At 54.4% G+C, this 15602-nt stretch overlaps 2 protein-coding genes across 2 annotated transcripts in view; both read right to left on the reverse strand.

Moving 5' to 3' along the window:
* Positions 1-4914, reverse strand: part of MAD1L1 (mitotic arrest deficient 1 like 1) — a 311511-nt gene extending 306597 nt beyond the window's left edge. Inside the window, exons 1-2 of the mRNA XM_065892363.1 lie at positions 4758-4914; positions 1334-1474 (exon numbers count right to left, since the gene is read on the reverse strand). Coding sequence (XP_065748435.1) covers positions 1334-1474; positions 4758-4907 — 291 coding nt within the window. The 5' untranslated portion in view covers positions 4908-4914. The remainder of the gene's footprint in view (positions 1-1333; positions 1475-4757) is intronic.
* Positions 4915-9747: 4833 nt separating this feature from the next.
* MRM2 (mitochondrial rRNA methyltransferase 2) lies at positions 9748-13709 on the reverse strand. Its single transcript, XM_065892276.1, has 3 exons — positions 13634-13709; positions 12229-12582; positions 9748-10187 (listed from the first exon to the last, which is right to left on the reverse strand). The coding sequence occupies exons 1-3, from the start codon at positions 13707-13709 to the stop codon at positions 9748-9750; spliced, it is 870 nt and encodes a 289-aa protein (XP_065748348.1).
* Positions 13710-15602: the final 1893 nt, after the last annotated feature.

The raw sequence follows: 15602 nt of genomic DNA on the forward strand, positions 1-15602 counted from the left end.
TGGCGTCTCTCCTCAGGCTGCCAGTCCCAAGTGCACATGCGGCAGTCCAGGCAGGTCCCCAGACCTTGGACACTGAAGTCTCACCATCTCATAGGTATTTCCAGGTGGGAGGGCTGAGATTCCCACCCACCTGCCCTCTCCACCCACTACCAAACTGGCAGTCCCTGAAAAACCTTCGCAGATACCCAAGACTCAAAGGGACAAACTGAAAATCACTGGCTCAGACGGTTCGAGGGCCGTCTTCAGCCAAGTCCACGGGCAGCGGGGAAAGGCCTCTCCGAGAGGAAGGCGCAAGTTCAGCGAGGGGGTCCCAGGATTAAGCTCAGTCAGCCCTGTACCCTTGAATTTCCCCAAGAAAGACTGTCAGTGACTCACTTCAATACTTGCAAGATTCCCATGGCCTCTCCCTCTTCCTCTTCCCACCGGCTCCCCCAGGACACCTTTCCTAGGACAACCCAGAACATCGGCAGAAGCCCCACACTGAGCAGTGCCAGGGCCAAGGCCGAGGCAGCAGTCCCCCACCTGCAGCGCACTGGGCTACGGAGCCCACACAACACACCATGGCCACGGGCCTGCACATCGGGCTCAAGGACATCCAGTTAGCATCACACCCTCGAAGCCATCAGCTATTTCTACAGGGACCAGGAAAGAGTGGGAATATGCCACGTAAGGCGAGAATGGGGCCAGATATCCATCCTCACGGAAAGCCCAGAGGCCAGAGACTTTCTGGTGCAACGCTCTGCCTCAACCTTGGCGGCATTTCCACGACTCGTCAGCACTTACTGAAAAACCCTGGCCAAGTGCCGTTACTCAAAGCAGAGGAAGCGTGGAGTTTACACACTGAGTAAAAACCCAGCATCTCCTCTGGGTAACAGCCTGCCCTGGGTAAGGCAAGGGCAACCTGAAGCAGCCCCCGAGACCGGGGTTCTTGGCGCTGAGGCCTTATAACCATTTGCACAAGGCCCAGCCTGGACCTGAGACTCTTACGCAAGCCGGTGACTTTCGAGGCCTGTAACCCCCAGGCCACCTGGCATTTGTGCCAGACCTCCATCCCAATTCTCACAGAGAAGACAGGGCAACGAGGCAGCCAGCGGAGACGAATGCCCACCAGCACCTCACTGGGCAGACGTGGCAGGGCAGCCGTCCCTTCGTGCTGCCCTCCTCGGGGACACAGAGCACACCTGAGGCCCGACCCACTTCCTCAGGTGGCCTAAGAAGGCAGGCCCTGGACACCTGAGGAGAGCACCTGGGCCGCTGGCTGGGCTCTTGCTCCCCGCGGTCTGGCAGGTACACGCACCGCCCCCTTGCTCTGGGGGGCCCCACCAGAGCCCACCTCGTAGCTCCTGGCACTGGCGCTGGCTGCCCGCTCCAGTTCCACGCGGGCCCTCTTGTGACTCAGCTCCATCTGCGTCTTCTCCCGCTCCACCTGGATGAGGTGGGACCTGGAACGGATCTGCTCTGCCCGCTCCTCCAGCTGACCGGGTCACGTGCAAAGGAAAGAAAGGTCCTCAGTAGCTGCGTCAGCCAGGCGAGGGGCTCACTCAACACTCCCTCACCGAGCACCTGCTCCCAGCAAGGCCCTCGCTCAGCCCTGGGGAGGAAGGAACACCAGGCCCGCAGGTGGGAAAGGAGTGCAGGGAGGCAGCAAGACAAGAGAAGGTGACAAAGGACAAAAAAGGAAGGTGCGTTTTCAGATGACAGTGTGAGGGCTTGTTTCCTATGCCACGTAACAAACTACCACCAACGCAGCAGCTTAAACGCCCCTATGCTGGCTGTCGGTTTCATGGGTCAGAAGGCCAGGTTCTCTGATCAGGGTCTCAACATCTAAAATCCATGCAGCCGGCAAGCTGTGCTCTCCCCTGTAGCTCAGGAGCCTCTTCCACGCTCCTATCTCCTTGCTGGCTGGAAGGCCCAGGCTGCTGTCAGCTCCCAGAGGCTGCCCACATTCCCTGCCACATGGCCCTCTCCACCTCCAAAGCCGACGAGGGAGAATCTCACACGTGTGGAATCCCTTTCCTGCTCTGCATCTCTGACTTCTCTGTCTGATCTCTGGACCCAGATTTTAAAGACTCACCTGATTGGGTCAGGCCCACCCAGGTACTCTCCCTACCTTAAGGTCCACTGATTGGAACTATTAATTCTATCTGCAGAACCGCGGGGCCACAACACCTAGTTAGTGTTCGATTAAGTGGGAGAAACTCCAGTCCACCAGGGGCCAGCAGTTTGGGGCCCATCTCAGAGTCTGCGTCCCCCAGAGGGTAGGTAAATAAGGTGGAACTGAAGCTCTGAAGGGCCTCGGAAGACACAGCCAACAGTACCACCAAATCACCGACTGCAAGGGCCTTGTCTTCAGGGGGCTAGAGCCCAACCCCTCCAAGAACGGCCTGCAGTCCAGCAACACAGCATCTCCTGGGCACTTAACAGAAATGCAGAGTCTCGGGCCACACCGCACAGATACCCAATTGGAACCTTCCTTTTAAACATTTCTTCAGGTGATTCATACGCACGTTAAAGTTCAAGATGCTCTGGGCTACAGAAAGTGGTTCTCATTTCAATCAGGGACATGTGGCACTGTCTGGGGACACAACTGATGGTCACAAGAAGGGGCGACACTCTGTGTTTGCTCCTGGCATGGAGTGGGGAGAAGCCAGGGATGTTGTTAAACATCCCACGATGCACAGGAATGTCCTGCAAAACAAACACTTATTCAGCCCAAAATGTCAACGGTGCCGAGTGTGAGAAATCCCAGGCCAGAGAAAGGACATTTTCTCCACCCTTCCCCCACGTGCTTTGGAGGCCACAGTCCACACTTTCTTTACCCCTCTGATATTTTCTCTCATTTCAATTCCCACCTGTTGACATTTGGGAGTTCCTAACTCTACCCTCCATCAAACTCAGTCTTTCTAGTCTCACACTGAGTCTGCAGCTAGGGCCCAGCTTCTTCAGAGGATGCTGGGACCCCAGCTCCGAGGGTGTGGGTACCACACGGAAGTCCCGGAGACACACATCCATTGGCCACATCTTCCTGGAACACTGACTATACCTGAAGGAAAGTCACTGAACATATTTTTATATTTAAGCCAATACTGACACGTAGCACAGCAGACTATAAACACCTGCACACAGAAAGAGGAACCTTAAAATAAAGCAGGGGAGGGGACTAGTAGGCGAGACACTGCTCTCTGCCTCCAGACTCCCCAGACCTGCAGCTGCTCTGTTCCCTCACTTGCTATTCCCTCACCCGCCAGGCATGGTAGGAAAGAGACAGAACACTGACTGAAGTCCTGAGACAGGACAGGTCCAAGGTCAGGGTTCCTAGGCAGGTCCGGTGCCACATGGCTCTCTAACCAGCTCACTCCGGCTACAGCTCTCATTTACTGATCTCCCAACCGGGGAAGCCTTTCAGGTCATAGGTGAGTGAGAACAAGGGACCCTGGAAATTCTAGACTCTATAGTTCCAATAGGCCGAAAGTTCCCAGACATCTCCATCGATAAAATTATAACTTTCTTAGACCAAAGATGCCAACTTCATATTCTGCCAGTGAGCAAGGATCAAAAACAAAAAAAACCCTATAATCTGTCACCACCACCATTTCAAAAAAAGGTGTTTTAACAACAAAAACAAATATAAATGACCTAATTTCAGGATAAAGAACAGTCCTTGCCAAAAAAAAAAAGGGGCAGTGAGTACCTTAGCCCACTAACAAACACAGTAAGTGATTCAACTATTCAGCAAACGAATGCATACAAACACTGCAGCCCCTGTTTTAGCAAATGTGGCATGGACTCATCAGGGCTCCCAGAGCAACAGGAAACCACTGGCTCGTCTGACACAGGACATTATAGAAGAAAGGCTGCAGCAACACAGGCAAGGCTGACAAGAGAGAAGGAATGCAAGCAGAGAAGCCAGAGATCACCTGATGCAGCCCTGACAGTGGCAGGGGCCTGGACATGGCTCAGACACCACATTCCCTCCCTATGTGGATCCAGTGATCCCTGCCCCAGCTAGCACTGACCCCACGACTCTTCAGAACCTGAAGTCCTTCAGGAGACCTGAGCCTTTACAACTGTGTCCACAGTGAGCATTGCCGAGAACTTGGAATAAAGTGAAATAAGACTATGAGCAAAGTGAAACTATAAAAATCACCCCATGGCAGACTGAAGCCAAGATGTGCAAATGGCCCCCACAGTCTGAGGCTGTCATATGCCCAATCCTTCACACTGCCCTGCCTTTCCTGCCAGGCTGACCAAGAACCTGTGCTTAAAACACAGCCCTCCCGTGTGTTACACCACCAAGGGAGCCAGCAGCTGGCTACACAATTCCAGTGGTCATGTGCCCAGGCAGTTTGGGATTGTTTCCCTCGATTAAATGAATAAACTGGCTTTCCAATCCTACCTCTAGTGTCTGCGAGCTCGTTGGTGTCAGCACCACGCTGACCCACTCTGGGGGTGCTGTTATCTCAGTCTTTTGAGCCAGGACAGCTCAGGGCCAGACCATGACCTCTGGCTATCCTCCAAAACTAGGACTATCCACGTTGGAGATGTGGGGGATGGCCAGCTGGCCTCTAGGCTGAGAAAGCGCACACCTGCCTCAACTATATGGGGGTTGAATCAGCCCTACCTAAGGGAAAGTCTGTTATGTAGAGGCCCTTATCCTAACACAAACCGCTCTCCTGCACCACCTGGAACTTGAACCAGCCCCACCTAAGAGCAGGTGTCTTTACCTAGAGGCCCCTATCCCAACACATACCACTCACCTGCATGCTTTGCTGGTACTGCATCTGCAGAGAACCTTGGGCAGAGGTGGAAACATCCAGTCCAGATCCCCCCTCCACTCGCTGAGAAATGAAATTGTTCAAAGACCTCAGGGTGGATAGGACGGTGGTGTTTTCCCCCAGGTCTTCCATGGCCACTTCCCTTCTGGAGGAAAACAAGGGAAGGGTCACAGGGAGCCTTTTCATGAGCCATCAGCTCTGCCAGCTGCCCGGTCAGGGGGACCTTCGGGCAGTCCCACTCCCCTGATGCTCTCTCAGAGCCCTTATAATATTCCAGTGTCCGTTACCACATTCTTTGGAGTTAACTGGGAGCCCACACTGCCAATTTCTCAGAGAAGAAACGGAGGCATAAAAGTACAACATGCCACCAAGCTGCTGACCGTCAGAGTGCTGACCTGCACACCAGGAGGACAGACAGACGGCTCCCAAGATAAGGCGTTCGACAATCAGGTGGCACATCTCCCACATAAACAATCACAAAAAGCCTAGCTTCTGGGAATCAGAAACAAAGCACACCATAGTGGCAGTAAGGATGACAACCACAGCAACGCTAATTACAGGTTAACAAAGACGTTAGTAAGTGTCACTACTATTTCAGCCACAGGCACCACACAGAAAGGTACCTGACATTCACTGGGCACCAGGACTTCCTGAACCTGTCTCCTCATCTGTAAACTGAGGATCCCACTTTTCAAAGTCGTGAGGATTATAAGGGCCCAAAAGAAGTCTCCGAATGGCAGATGGCACAGCTATTGCCACTGAGTCTATCACTTGGCTTGTAATTTAACATACGACACAGCAATCATCACAGTGGGCAGACGGATGAAACCTTCTTCCACATCCTTTAGAGATGACAGAAAACGAGGCTCCAAAAGTTACAGAACTTAGATTGGAACTGGGTCTGTCTGGCTCTAAAGGTCGAGGGCACTCCACAGGCCAATGTGTGAAGGGCCAAGGACACGCAGCAGCAAAGAACACGCATCCCCAGCCCTGCGCTGATTCCAGCCTCACACCAGGCCGTCTACTAGTCAGAAGGTGTGGAAGTGTCCTAGGCAGAGTTAACAGCCAAAAGGTGTGAATTCCTACAGGTGCATACTGTGTTCCCCTGAGGAAAGCAGCCAGCTCTCACTGATTTCCCCTAAGTATGAGACTGAAGACACCTGCCCCCAACCCACCCGCCCCCAAAAAAGGTGAAGAATCTTGGTTTGATTCTGCATTTCACACTTAACAAGAAACTTGGCCTTGGGCACGAAGAGCCCTTGTCTTCTGTAGGCCATCGTTTCCACCGCTGCACAACACAGCTGTTCTACCTCCCCTTCATACTACAAATGGAAAATGGGCTAGAAGACAGACCGGGGAGGGGCACTCACAGTGCTGTGAGCCTCCCTGAGAGACAGGCCCACGTGGAGCCAGGCAGCAGCGCTCTGCTCTGGAAGGCAAATCCTCCCGTTTGACCAGGACCATACTTTGCATCCCATGATGGGAAATTTAGGCAATACACCCTCTTCTCAAGAGCTGATACACTTAATACAAAAGAATGAAAAGCACACGTCCATTTTCACCTGCCTGGAGCTAAACCACTCCATAAGGCAAGCGATAAGGTGAAAGCTCAAACTCCATCCTCTCTATCAAAGACACTCACTTCCAGAAGTCTAGTCGCTGAACGTGAACTGCTCTCAACGGAACCCCTGAGCTGGGAGTCAGAGCACACTGCCTCTCGACTGCCCTCCTTGGCAAAAGGACACCCGAGGGCACCTACAGAAATTGCGAGGATGCTCCCCACCCGGCAACACCACTTCACACCGCCACGGGCACTTGCGCCCCACCCGGCAACACCACTTCACACCGCCACGGGCACTTGCGCTACACACGGCAACACCACTTCACACCGCCACGGGCACCTGCGCTGGCCTAAGTTCACCACCCGTTTGTCTGCTTTCTCCTAACTTAGGCAACTCCCACGCTGTTCAAGTGAAGACATGCGGGCGACAGTGCTGTAAACTCGAAAGGGCGGGACTGGGGGAAGGGCTCCTCTCTCTGCACTGGGCCGTCTCGGGGCGGCGCGGGGTGGGGGGTGCGCCTTCTTCCCGGAGGCCGGGAGGTGAAGCACCTCTCCTCCGTGGCCGCCTCCGCCCCGGCCCTCGCTCGCCCCCCGAACCCTGCCCATTTCCATTTGCTCCTCTCGGAGAGGAAGCCTTGGGGGGCTGCACGGGACGCGCCCAGGCTCGGAGGACAAAGCACGGAGCGGAGGGGCGCGTCGGCAGGGACCCCGGCCCCGGTGACCACGCGGACAGACAGTGGACGCGCCGGTAACAGCCGGGGTCTAAGAGGGAAGGGGGGACGCCGAGGGGGCGCCGTCTCAGAGCCCCAGGGCAGGGGGCGGCGCCCGCACCCAGACCCGGCGGGCTGCCCCAGCCTCTTCTTCGCCCGAACCCCGCCGATTCGGCTCAGCACCCGCCCCCAAGCCCAGCCCGGTAACACTCCCGGGACCCCGGCCGCTCACCTAGACGCCTCTGCTTCCGCGCTGCCGTCGCCGCTGCTCAGATCTCCCTCTTTTACGCCCGCGTATCGCGAGACGTACGCCTGCGCTCTCGCGAGACCTGGGCGGGGCAAGCCGTAAAACTCCGGGCCCGCGCACCGACGGGTCCTGGGGCCTTCGTGTTCGCCCCCACAGCCACCCACCCGCAGGAGACCCCTCTCGGAGAAGACTGGGAACCAAAGGCCAGCCCGTGGGACTACCCTCGTGGCCCAGGCCTCTACGGGTCAGGCTTCCACTGGGCGGCTGCCTCGCACTGTATTGTGGGGAACAGCACCGGCCAACGGTGGCCTCGCAGGGCCAAACTTCCCAACCCGCCGGACTAGTCCGCAGATTTTGCCACTACAGTATTTGCCTGAATGAATGCCTTTTTTACTTTCCCCTGGCCCTCTAAAACCACGCGAAAAACCGGTCTACTAAGCTACCCTCCCAGCGCCCTGTGTGTGAGCTGTCGGGGCGCGATGCCGTCGTCTGGGTCCCAGTTCTCCAGGGTGCAAGGGCAAAGCGGGGCGAGGTCAGCCCACAGCCAGCAGATCCCTCCTGGAAGCACAGCAACCTGCGTCCTCTAACGGGTCTCACCGGCCCCTCCTCCTCCCCTCCCCCTGCTAAGCGTCCGAGGGTCTGCACCGAATTCCCTTCCAGAAAATAAAACACAAGGTTTTGTGGCCGGAAAGAAACGGGATGGGGAGGTGCAAGCAGGACAGGAGGCTCTCTGGGCTACATTAGCGTGCTGCGAGCGCAAATAAAATTTTAAAAGTCGGGCCTGCAGCCTACTTCAGTGATCTGGACTACTCTAGGACCCTATGGAGATTCCTGGGTATCTATTCTTTCCCCCAGCGATCCTTCGGATTTGTGAACTAAAACTGATGCCTGCCGTATCAGTAAATAAAAGACGTTCCGGTCACCAGCCACTACAGCCACCCCCGATGGTGAGACCAGGGAACTCGGGATGGAAACAGCATGGCCGCGGTCATACACTGCAGCCACCACCTCACCGCCCCGCCACCCCAACGGCACACCGAAGAAACTCAGGAAGAGAAAACGTAGGACGCTGGCCCCAGAAAGCTGAGGTGCACATCAAAGAAATGATTTCAGTGACCCCCGACTCTGGGATCTTCCCAAACGTAGAAAAGCACTCAATTCCTTAACTTGAACTGTCTTGCTTTTCTTTTGTTAACAGCGATCATTTGATATTCCAACTACCTGGTCTTTGCTGCTAAAACTTCTATAGATCCTGGCTCCCCCCTTGCCGCTTCGGAGCAATCTCTCAGAGTTATCTGAGATGCTGTGTCCGGGCTTAAGTCCTCAGTTTTGTCCACCAAATAAAACATAACTCTCAACTTTTAGGTGGTGCGTTCTTTTTTCGGTCTACACATTTAATCATCATTACAATCAATAAACTCTTCTTAAGAAATGAGCATACCTCCAGGAAATGGTTTTGAAGAATTTTTCAAAAGATGAACTTAAAAGCATGGAATTCCATAAAATAATACGGCCTGTATTGTTTTGTAAAGTTGCATCGAGTTCCCAGAAGAGTAAAAGGAAACAAACGCACACACTTCTCCGCTTGCTCTGGCACTTACCTGGAAGTCTTTGGAGGCCGGAGTATGACAGCAACAATCCCAGTGAAAAACAGAGCACACCCACCCCATGCATAATTCATACCAAACGTCTTCCCCGATTGTTCTGAGAACTCTCACTGCTTGAAGAATGGATGTATTTCCAGATCATTCACCAGAGAGATGGACACAAATCCCCAGACTGAAACTTCAGACTTTTTCTACATTACACGGTAAACCCAAAATAACACCTGGAAACCTGTGGGTTGTTTTGGAGCAAGGGTGGAAGCCTGTTTCTCTGTAACATACTAACGTGGGTATGAAGAGAGTTACATAAAGGTGTCCGTGTGTATGTTTCTCTGCCTCCCAGTGTTTTTTGTTTGTTTGTTTTGGGTTTTTTTGCGGTACGCGGGCCTCTCACTGTCGTGGCCTCTCCCGTTGCGGAGCACAGGCTCCGGACGCGCAGGCTCAGCGGCCATGGCTCACGGGCCCAGCTGCTCCGCGGCACGTGGGATCTTCCCGGACCGGGGCATGAACCCATGTCCCCTGCATCGGCAGGCGGACTCTCAACCACTGCGCCACCAAGGAAGCCCGACTGCCAGTGTTTTTATCCTTCCCTCAGTCTGCCTTCTCATCCTTTAATCTTTGCCTATCTCTTCCTCTTCACGAATCATGTTATAGAGACTTTTTTATCATATGTCTTGGACACAGAATATAGTTTTGTCATATCTTTTGGGCTTAAAAAAAGGTCCCCCATTTGTCCTGCCCGCTGCATCCCAGATCAAGCTCGGATCTCCCCAGCCACACTTCAGGAAAGGGCTCAAGCTACATTTGCAGTGAAAAAGAACCAGAAACAGCAAAAGAAACTCTCATTCCTTCACAGACCTTCCCCCTTCCCTCTTCGGTACTGTGTGGCCAAGAGGTACACCTCTGATGATTCCTTCCTGCTGGCTTCAGGTTTTACAGTCCTTGTTTTCTGGAATTCCTCTGTCAGTCTCTTCTGTAACCGATGGCTTTGACTTCCAGCCCAGGTTTTACACAGGAATGTTCCCCCAGGGTGCAGGACTTCTGGAGCCATGTCCAGAAGGGACAAGCACAAGGCGATGAGCCTATCGTGGTCGAGGCCCCGGATCCCTGTGGCGTTGGGTGCCATGTCACTCAGAATCACATCTGCTCTCCCAGCAGGAAGCAGTTCTCGGATTCTCTGGAAGGTTCTTGGGTCAGTCACATCGGCAGGGCACAGAAAAGTTGCTCCTTCCAGGGGGGACACGTGAAGGAGATCTACCCCAAGCACAGAGCCAACAGGAGCACTGGGATCTAAGGAAGAAACGGTGACTGTGCTTATTTACACCCTGAATCTTCCCACAAACAATAAATGCAACAAAATAATAAAATAGAAATAAAAAGTCAGGACCGAGGAAAAGAGCTAATGTGCAAATATGTGGACACAAGCCTTTCCCCACTTTCTGTACATCCTACAAAAACACGTGGTGGGGAGTGGTTTCCTCTGAGGAAACTGAGGCCCAAAGAGGAAAAGTGACTGTCCCAGGGGACAGGCAGACCTGGGGCCACACCCTGGGCCCTGACACCGTCTCTGATTTCATTGCACTCCCTGAGCTTTGCGGTCCATGAAAGGGCTTTTATCTCTGAGTGCTCTTTTTGACAAACTGAAACAGAAAATGACACACCAGTATACAAAGTGCCTGTGGATTAAATCAACAAATCCATTCTGCAGGTAATCCAATTTCTTTCAATGCAGAAACTAGCAGAAACGAGCCAAGAGGGGGGAAACGGACAAATGCAAAGTAAGGTAAAAAAACTTGATACCCTGCCCATATTTGAGTGATGCCAGTGGTGAAAGAAAAAGATGTTATTGTTTCACCTCACCTGAAACAAGATTTCCTGCCCGCACGGCCGCTGCCCCCAAGCTCCACCTCCCTTCCCTTCCCTTCCCGTTCCAAGCTCCCCTCTTCACAAGCCCTGGGGGTCCCTCCCTGCACCACCCCTACACGCCAGGCTCCCTACATGCCAGGGTAGATACAGGCTAGATACATGAAGGGAACAGACTCTTTTGTAGCTCACTCGGCTTGGTAAAAAACCTGCTCCACAGGTGAGGGGGCAGGGCGTTTTATCTCGATCTAAAGATTGGAAGTCCAGGTATTCTGCAGGATACCTCATTTTTCAAAGGCAAAAGCTCTCCATTTTCAGCCCTGGCTAGTGAGACAACTCTTGTTCCATTTTATACACTTCTGGTGTCTCCTTTAACCTCCCACATACTACAGCCCCAGGAAGTGTCCTCTAAAGGCAAATGGCTTTGGTTCCATTTTTGCAACTTCTGGGAGTAAAAGAACCAAACCATTTGATCCACACACTCTTTGCTTCTGCCACCTCTTCCTACAAGTTAAACTTTGGCATTTTCCTGCTTCTACTGAAGAGAAATTAGGGGGACAGGAACCACTAAAATCAGTTGTTAGGAAGTCTGTGGATAGACTCAGTGGTGGGAAAAGGAACGAAGTTTCTGACTCATTTTCACTTAGCTGATAAATACTAAGCTCAAAAGAAATTTTTTTAACTGTTTTTAAGGTGTCTGGGAGAGATCTTTGTGAACTTCACACGTGTCATAACCGCCAGTGCATGTGGCGCCCTCAGACTTCACAGCAGGAAACACAAGTGGTAAGGATCGTTACCACAGCACTGCACACCCAAAAGCAACCTTGGTGCCCAGGATGGGGAGACTGTAAACACCAACAGTACGACCGTTATCTGGAATACCACGCAGCTGTTTCGAAGGATGGCATAGTTTCCTGCTGATCTATTAGTGAGAGGAAACTTTTTTATATAGACGATCTTAGTCAAAACCCCTAAATGTAAAACAGATAAAAGCTAAGTCCCTCAAGTTGAGCCGAAGTGGGGAATCCAGAGCCACGAGGGCCCCCCCGGGCAGCCCCAGGAGCACCTCCAGGAAACCCGGGGCTTCAAGGACCAGGACCTGGAAACCCCTGAGGTTGACTCAGTTGTACTGTCATGGAAAGACATCAATATATCAGTCAGCCAAAAAAAAAAAAAAATATATATATATATATATATATATACCTCTGTTGAGGCTCCAAATCAGCAACAAAGGTACGGGATGTACACCAATATATTAGTCTACACACCACTGCGGTGTGATTTGAGGTGACTTTCATTTTCATCATCCCTTTCTACCCTGTCTCTCATTCTGAAAATGTCAGTGTTGCATCATCCCTCCTAAACCACCACGCAGAAGCATGTGCCCTCACAGGGCGGCTCAGCTGCTCCGCATCCCCTGGCAGAGGGCAGCGCCTGCGTCTAAACCACGGTGGTCGGGAGGCCCCACCTGTGCCTGCGGCGTTGACACTCTGCACAGCCACCTGGCTCCACGCGCCAGGAGCGGCGCCGCAGTCTAACACCCGGAGGCCGGGCCGCAGAATCCGGTGCCTCTCGTTCACCTCCAGGAGCTTGAAGGCACTTCGACACCTGTAACTCTCCACCTTCGCAGCCTTCACAAACGGGTCCCTCAAATGCCGCATCAGCCACAGGTGCTCAGCGCCCGTCCGGCCCTTGAAGCAACTCCCACCGGTGTGGAACCTTTGACGCTGAAAGGAAGCCCACACCAGCTTCGAGGACCTGGTGAGGAAAAGGGAGCAAGCAGGTTGGCATTGCAAAGACCAGCAGGTCAGGAGCTCACAGGCTCAATCCGCACGTTTTCAGAGATGCGACAGTGCGGCCCAAGAGGGAGAGGTGACTTGACGAGGCCCCACAGCCGGAAAGAAGGTGTTACGGGCTGAACCGTAGCCCCCCGAAGTCTCTACGGTCAAGTCCCAACCCCCAGCACCTCAAGAGGTGGCTGGTCTTTAAATGAGGTAATTCAGGTAAAATGAGGTCACATGGGTGGGCTCTAATCCCATATGACTGGTGTCCTTGTAAGAAGTTAGGACACAGACACACACACACAGCGAAAACCACATGAAGACACAGGGAGAAGATGGCCGTCTACAAGTCGAGATGTCCCAGGAAGCAACCCTGCTGACACCGTGATTTCAGATTTCCAGCCTCCAGACACCGAGCCAGAAACTTCTGCTCTGTAAGTCGCCCGTCCTGGGTGCTGGCTTATGGCAGCCGGAGCAAGCTCCTCCAGCAGGCCTCTCCCCTTCAGCCCAAAGGTGTTTTTTTCCCTCCTGAAAACTCAAACGTTAATGGTAGTCACCTTGTTTGTGTCAACCAAAGTTTTCCCAAGACTGGTTAAAAATGATGATAAAATTAATGAAAGTAACATTCTTTCCCAGCAGATAGAAATTTCCACTGGGCTTTGAGAAACTCTGAGAAAACCCCGTGAGGACAGGTCCTTCCCTTGCTTAGTTCCACGGCTTTGGCGGCTAGTACAGGGTCTGACTGGCCTGTCACATTTCTTAAAAAAACTGAACTCACCCTGTGTGTGAACGAAGCGCAATTTCCAAGCCTCTTAGGGGAAGTGGGGTTGTTAACATCTTACTGACTGCGAGCTAGCCACACCTCCCTTCATGTAAGTCTCAGAACAACCCGACAAAGGAAGCTCTGCGTCCTTTCTTCTGATGAAAAAGGCTGCCATTAGCCCCATGGCTAGCAGCCAAAAGTTCCTTCAGCATGAAAACATGGTGACAAGATTTGGAGACAATAACGTGAGAACTGCTACCTTTAAAAGGCGTAAAGAGGCTCGAGGAAAGAGGACACAGGGTGGTCCTGGGCGCCAGAACTAATCCCACCGGTCAGCGGAGGCGTGGAAAGCGGAGTTACACGCCCCGAGCCCACCTGATCTGGGCAGCGGGCCTCCAGCCCCATCCCACGGCCTGGATTCAGCCACGTGGGCCTCTCACCTCTGGTACGCAGGCTTCAGGCCTGCGGAGCTCTACACAGCTTCACCTCCACCCGCGGCGCCCCCCCACCCGCCCCTCCCTTCCTAAAGCCCCCTCCAGCTCTCCGCCCGCCCGCCCCTCCCCGCGAGCCTTCGCCGACCGTCGGCTTCGTGCTGGCAGGTCTCCCCTAGTCACCTCCTCGGGGCTGACCCTCTCCGGGCCTGGAAGAGGTGGGCTCTGCTCCCCTTTTCGGACCGGAAACCTGGGGCAGGCCCCTGGCCACTCCGCCTCCCGCAGGCATGCAGTAGGTGCTCCACAAATGCCGGCTGAGCGCCAGCCGCCCCGCTCACCGACCGCCCCGCTCACCGACCGCCCCGCTCACCGACCGCCCCGCTCACCGACCGCCCCGCTCACCTGGCCATGAACGCCGACCCGCTCCAGCTGCCGCCACCGGAAGTGCCGGCCTCACTTCCGGCCCCAGGCCACGCCCCCGGAAGCGGCGCGCGGGTGGGAAAGGCGCGTGCGGAGACCGGGAGCGGGTGAGTCCGGGAGCGGGTGAGTCCGGAAGCGCCGCCACGGGAGACGGACCTGCGACTTGCCGGGGAGCGCCCGGTGGGCGGGGGCGGCTGGAGACCCGGCACGGACAAGGCCCCAGACACGGGAGTCCGAGCCTGGCGCTCGACTGTGCGTTGTCTTTAAACTCCAGTCGCGGGCCTCGGTGTACAGGCGACTCCACTGAGAGGCCACCCGGCTGACACGGGGCGCTGCCCGACCCCTGACTTTAGGCGGGCTTTCTGGGGACCCGTCTGATGGCAGAACCAAGAGCTGTAGCCAACTAGACTTCAACGTGCGGTAGACGCAGGTTTGGGTATCGGCTCCGGTGTTTGATTTGGGGTCAAACGTAGCCTCTCTGAGCTTCAGTTTCCTTGGCTGAAAATGGAAAAGGTAAGTGTCAGCTCACAGAGTTGTTGGGTCTGTTAAAGGGGATAATTTGGGGGGAGTATATAATCGGTGCCTAATCACTGACAGCTGACAGCTCCAGCAGCAGCAGCAGCATCCCGGTTACCTTAGGAAGCCAGGGATTTGGACACGAACAGGTCGGGGACATGACAAAGTCCGCAGACTAAAGGGAGGCTGGACCACAGAGACCCACCTCTCCTGCCTGACCTACCGCCAGCACCAGGACCCAAGCCTAGGGCCCTTTTCTCAGACACTGTAACTTCCCAGGAGGACCGCTGGTCCTGAATCCTGCATCTCGTCCAGTGTGGGCCCCAGACTGGGGTGGGGATGGATCAACAGCTAACTTGGTCCTGCTCTTCCAGCATTTCTCCAGCAGTGGCCGACGTCACCCTCCGAGTCTTTCTCTGGACCACACAAACCCATTCGAGCAGGAGAGGCCCTTGGGCTCCAGCACCAGGTCCCAGGGCAGCAACAGTTGTGAGCAGAGTGTGAAAACCTGTCACAGGAGTGGGGACTAGCCAGGCCTCTCTGGGTGGACTCTCCATTGTCAGGAGCCATGCATTTCTTGGGAATCTGGGAGTCTGCTTTTGCAGAGAGGCAGAAACCAGAACACAGTAGGCCAGAAGAAGGCCCCGTAATGAGAAGGCCAAGGCCAAAAGCCAGACGCAAGAACCGCTGGGTAAACTGCAGGGTTCTCTTGGTGCCCAGCGGGCTCGGGTCCTGGACACAGGAGCAGGGACAGCCCTGTGCCGAGGAGTGGGGAGGGGAAGGGATGGGCCATCATCTGACCTGCTGTATCAGCCCAGTAAGCGAAGGGCCTGGGCACTGATGCCCCTGGGTTCTGGGGGCCAGGCCTCTGTCTGCCCCAGAAAACCTGCTACATGTGACAGAGCTGGGACGTTGCCTCTCCGTGCCTTGC

This window comes from Phocoena phocoena, chromosome 15 (assembly GCF_963924675.1).
Source record: "Phocoena phocoena chromosome 15, mPhoPho1.1, whole genome shotgun sequence".
NCBI lineage: Eukaryota > Metazoa > Chordata > Mammalia > Artiodactyla > Phocoenidae > Phocoena > Phocoena phocoena.

What these genes read in the sequence shown, in the direction of transcription:
- MRM2 (XM_065892276.1), bottom strand. Translation starts at nt 13,709, where the DNA reads ATGGGGCTGGAGGCCCGCTGCCCAGATCAGGTGGGCTCGGGGCGTGTA. An exon ending in TTCCACGCCTCCGCTGACCG is followed by an intron (nt 12,583 to 13,633) that starts GTGGGATTAGTT and finishes GTGCGGATTGAG; the next exon opens with CCTGTGAGCTCCTGACCTGC. An exon ending in TGTCAACGCCGCAGGCACAG is followed by an intron (nt 10,188 to 12,228) that starts GTGGGGCCTCCC and finishes TTTCTTCCTTAG; the next exon opens with ATCCCAGTGCTCCTGTTGGC.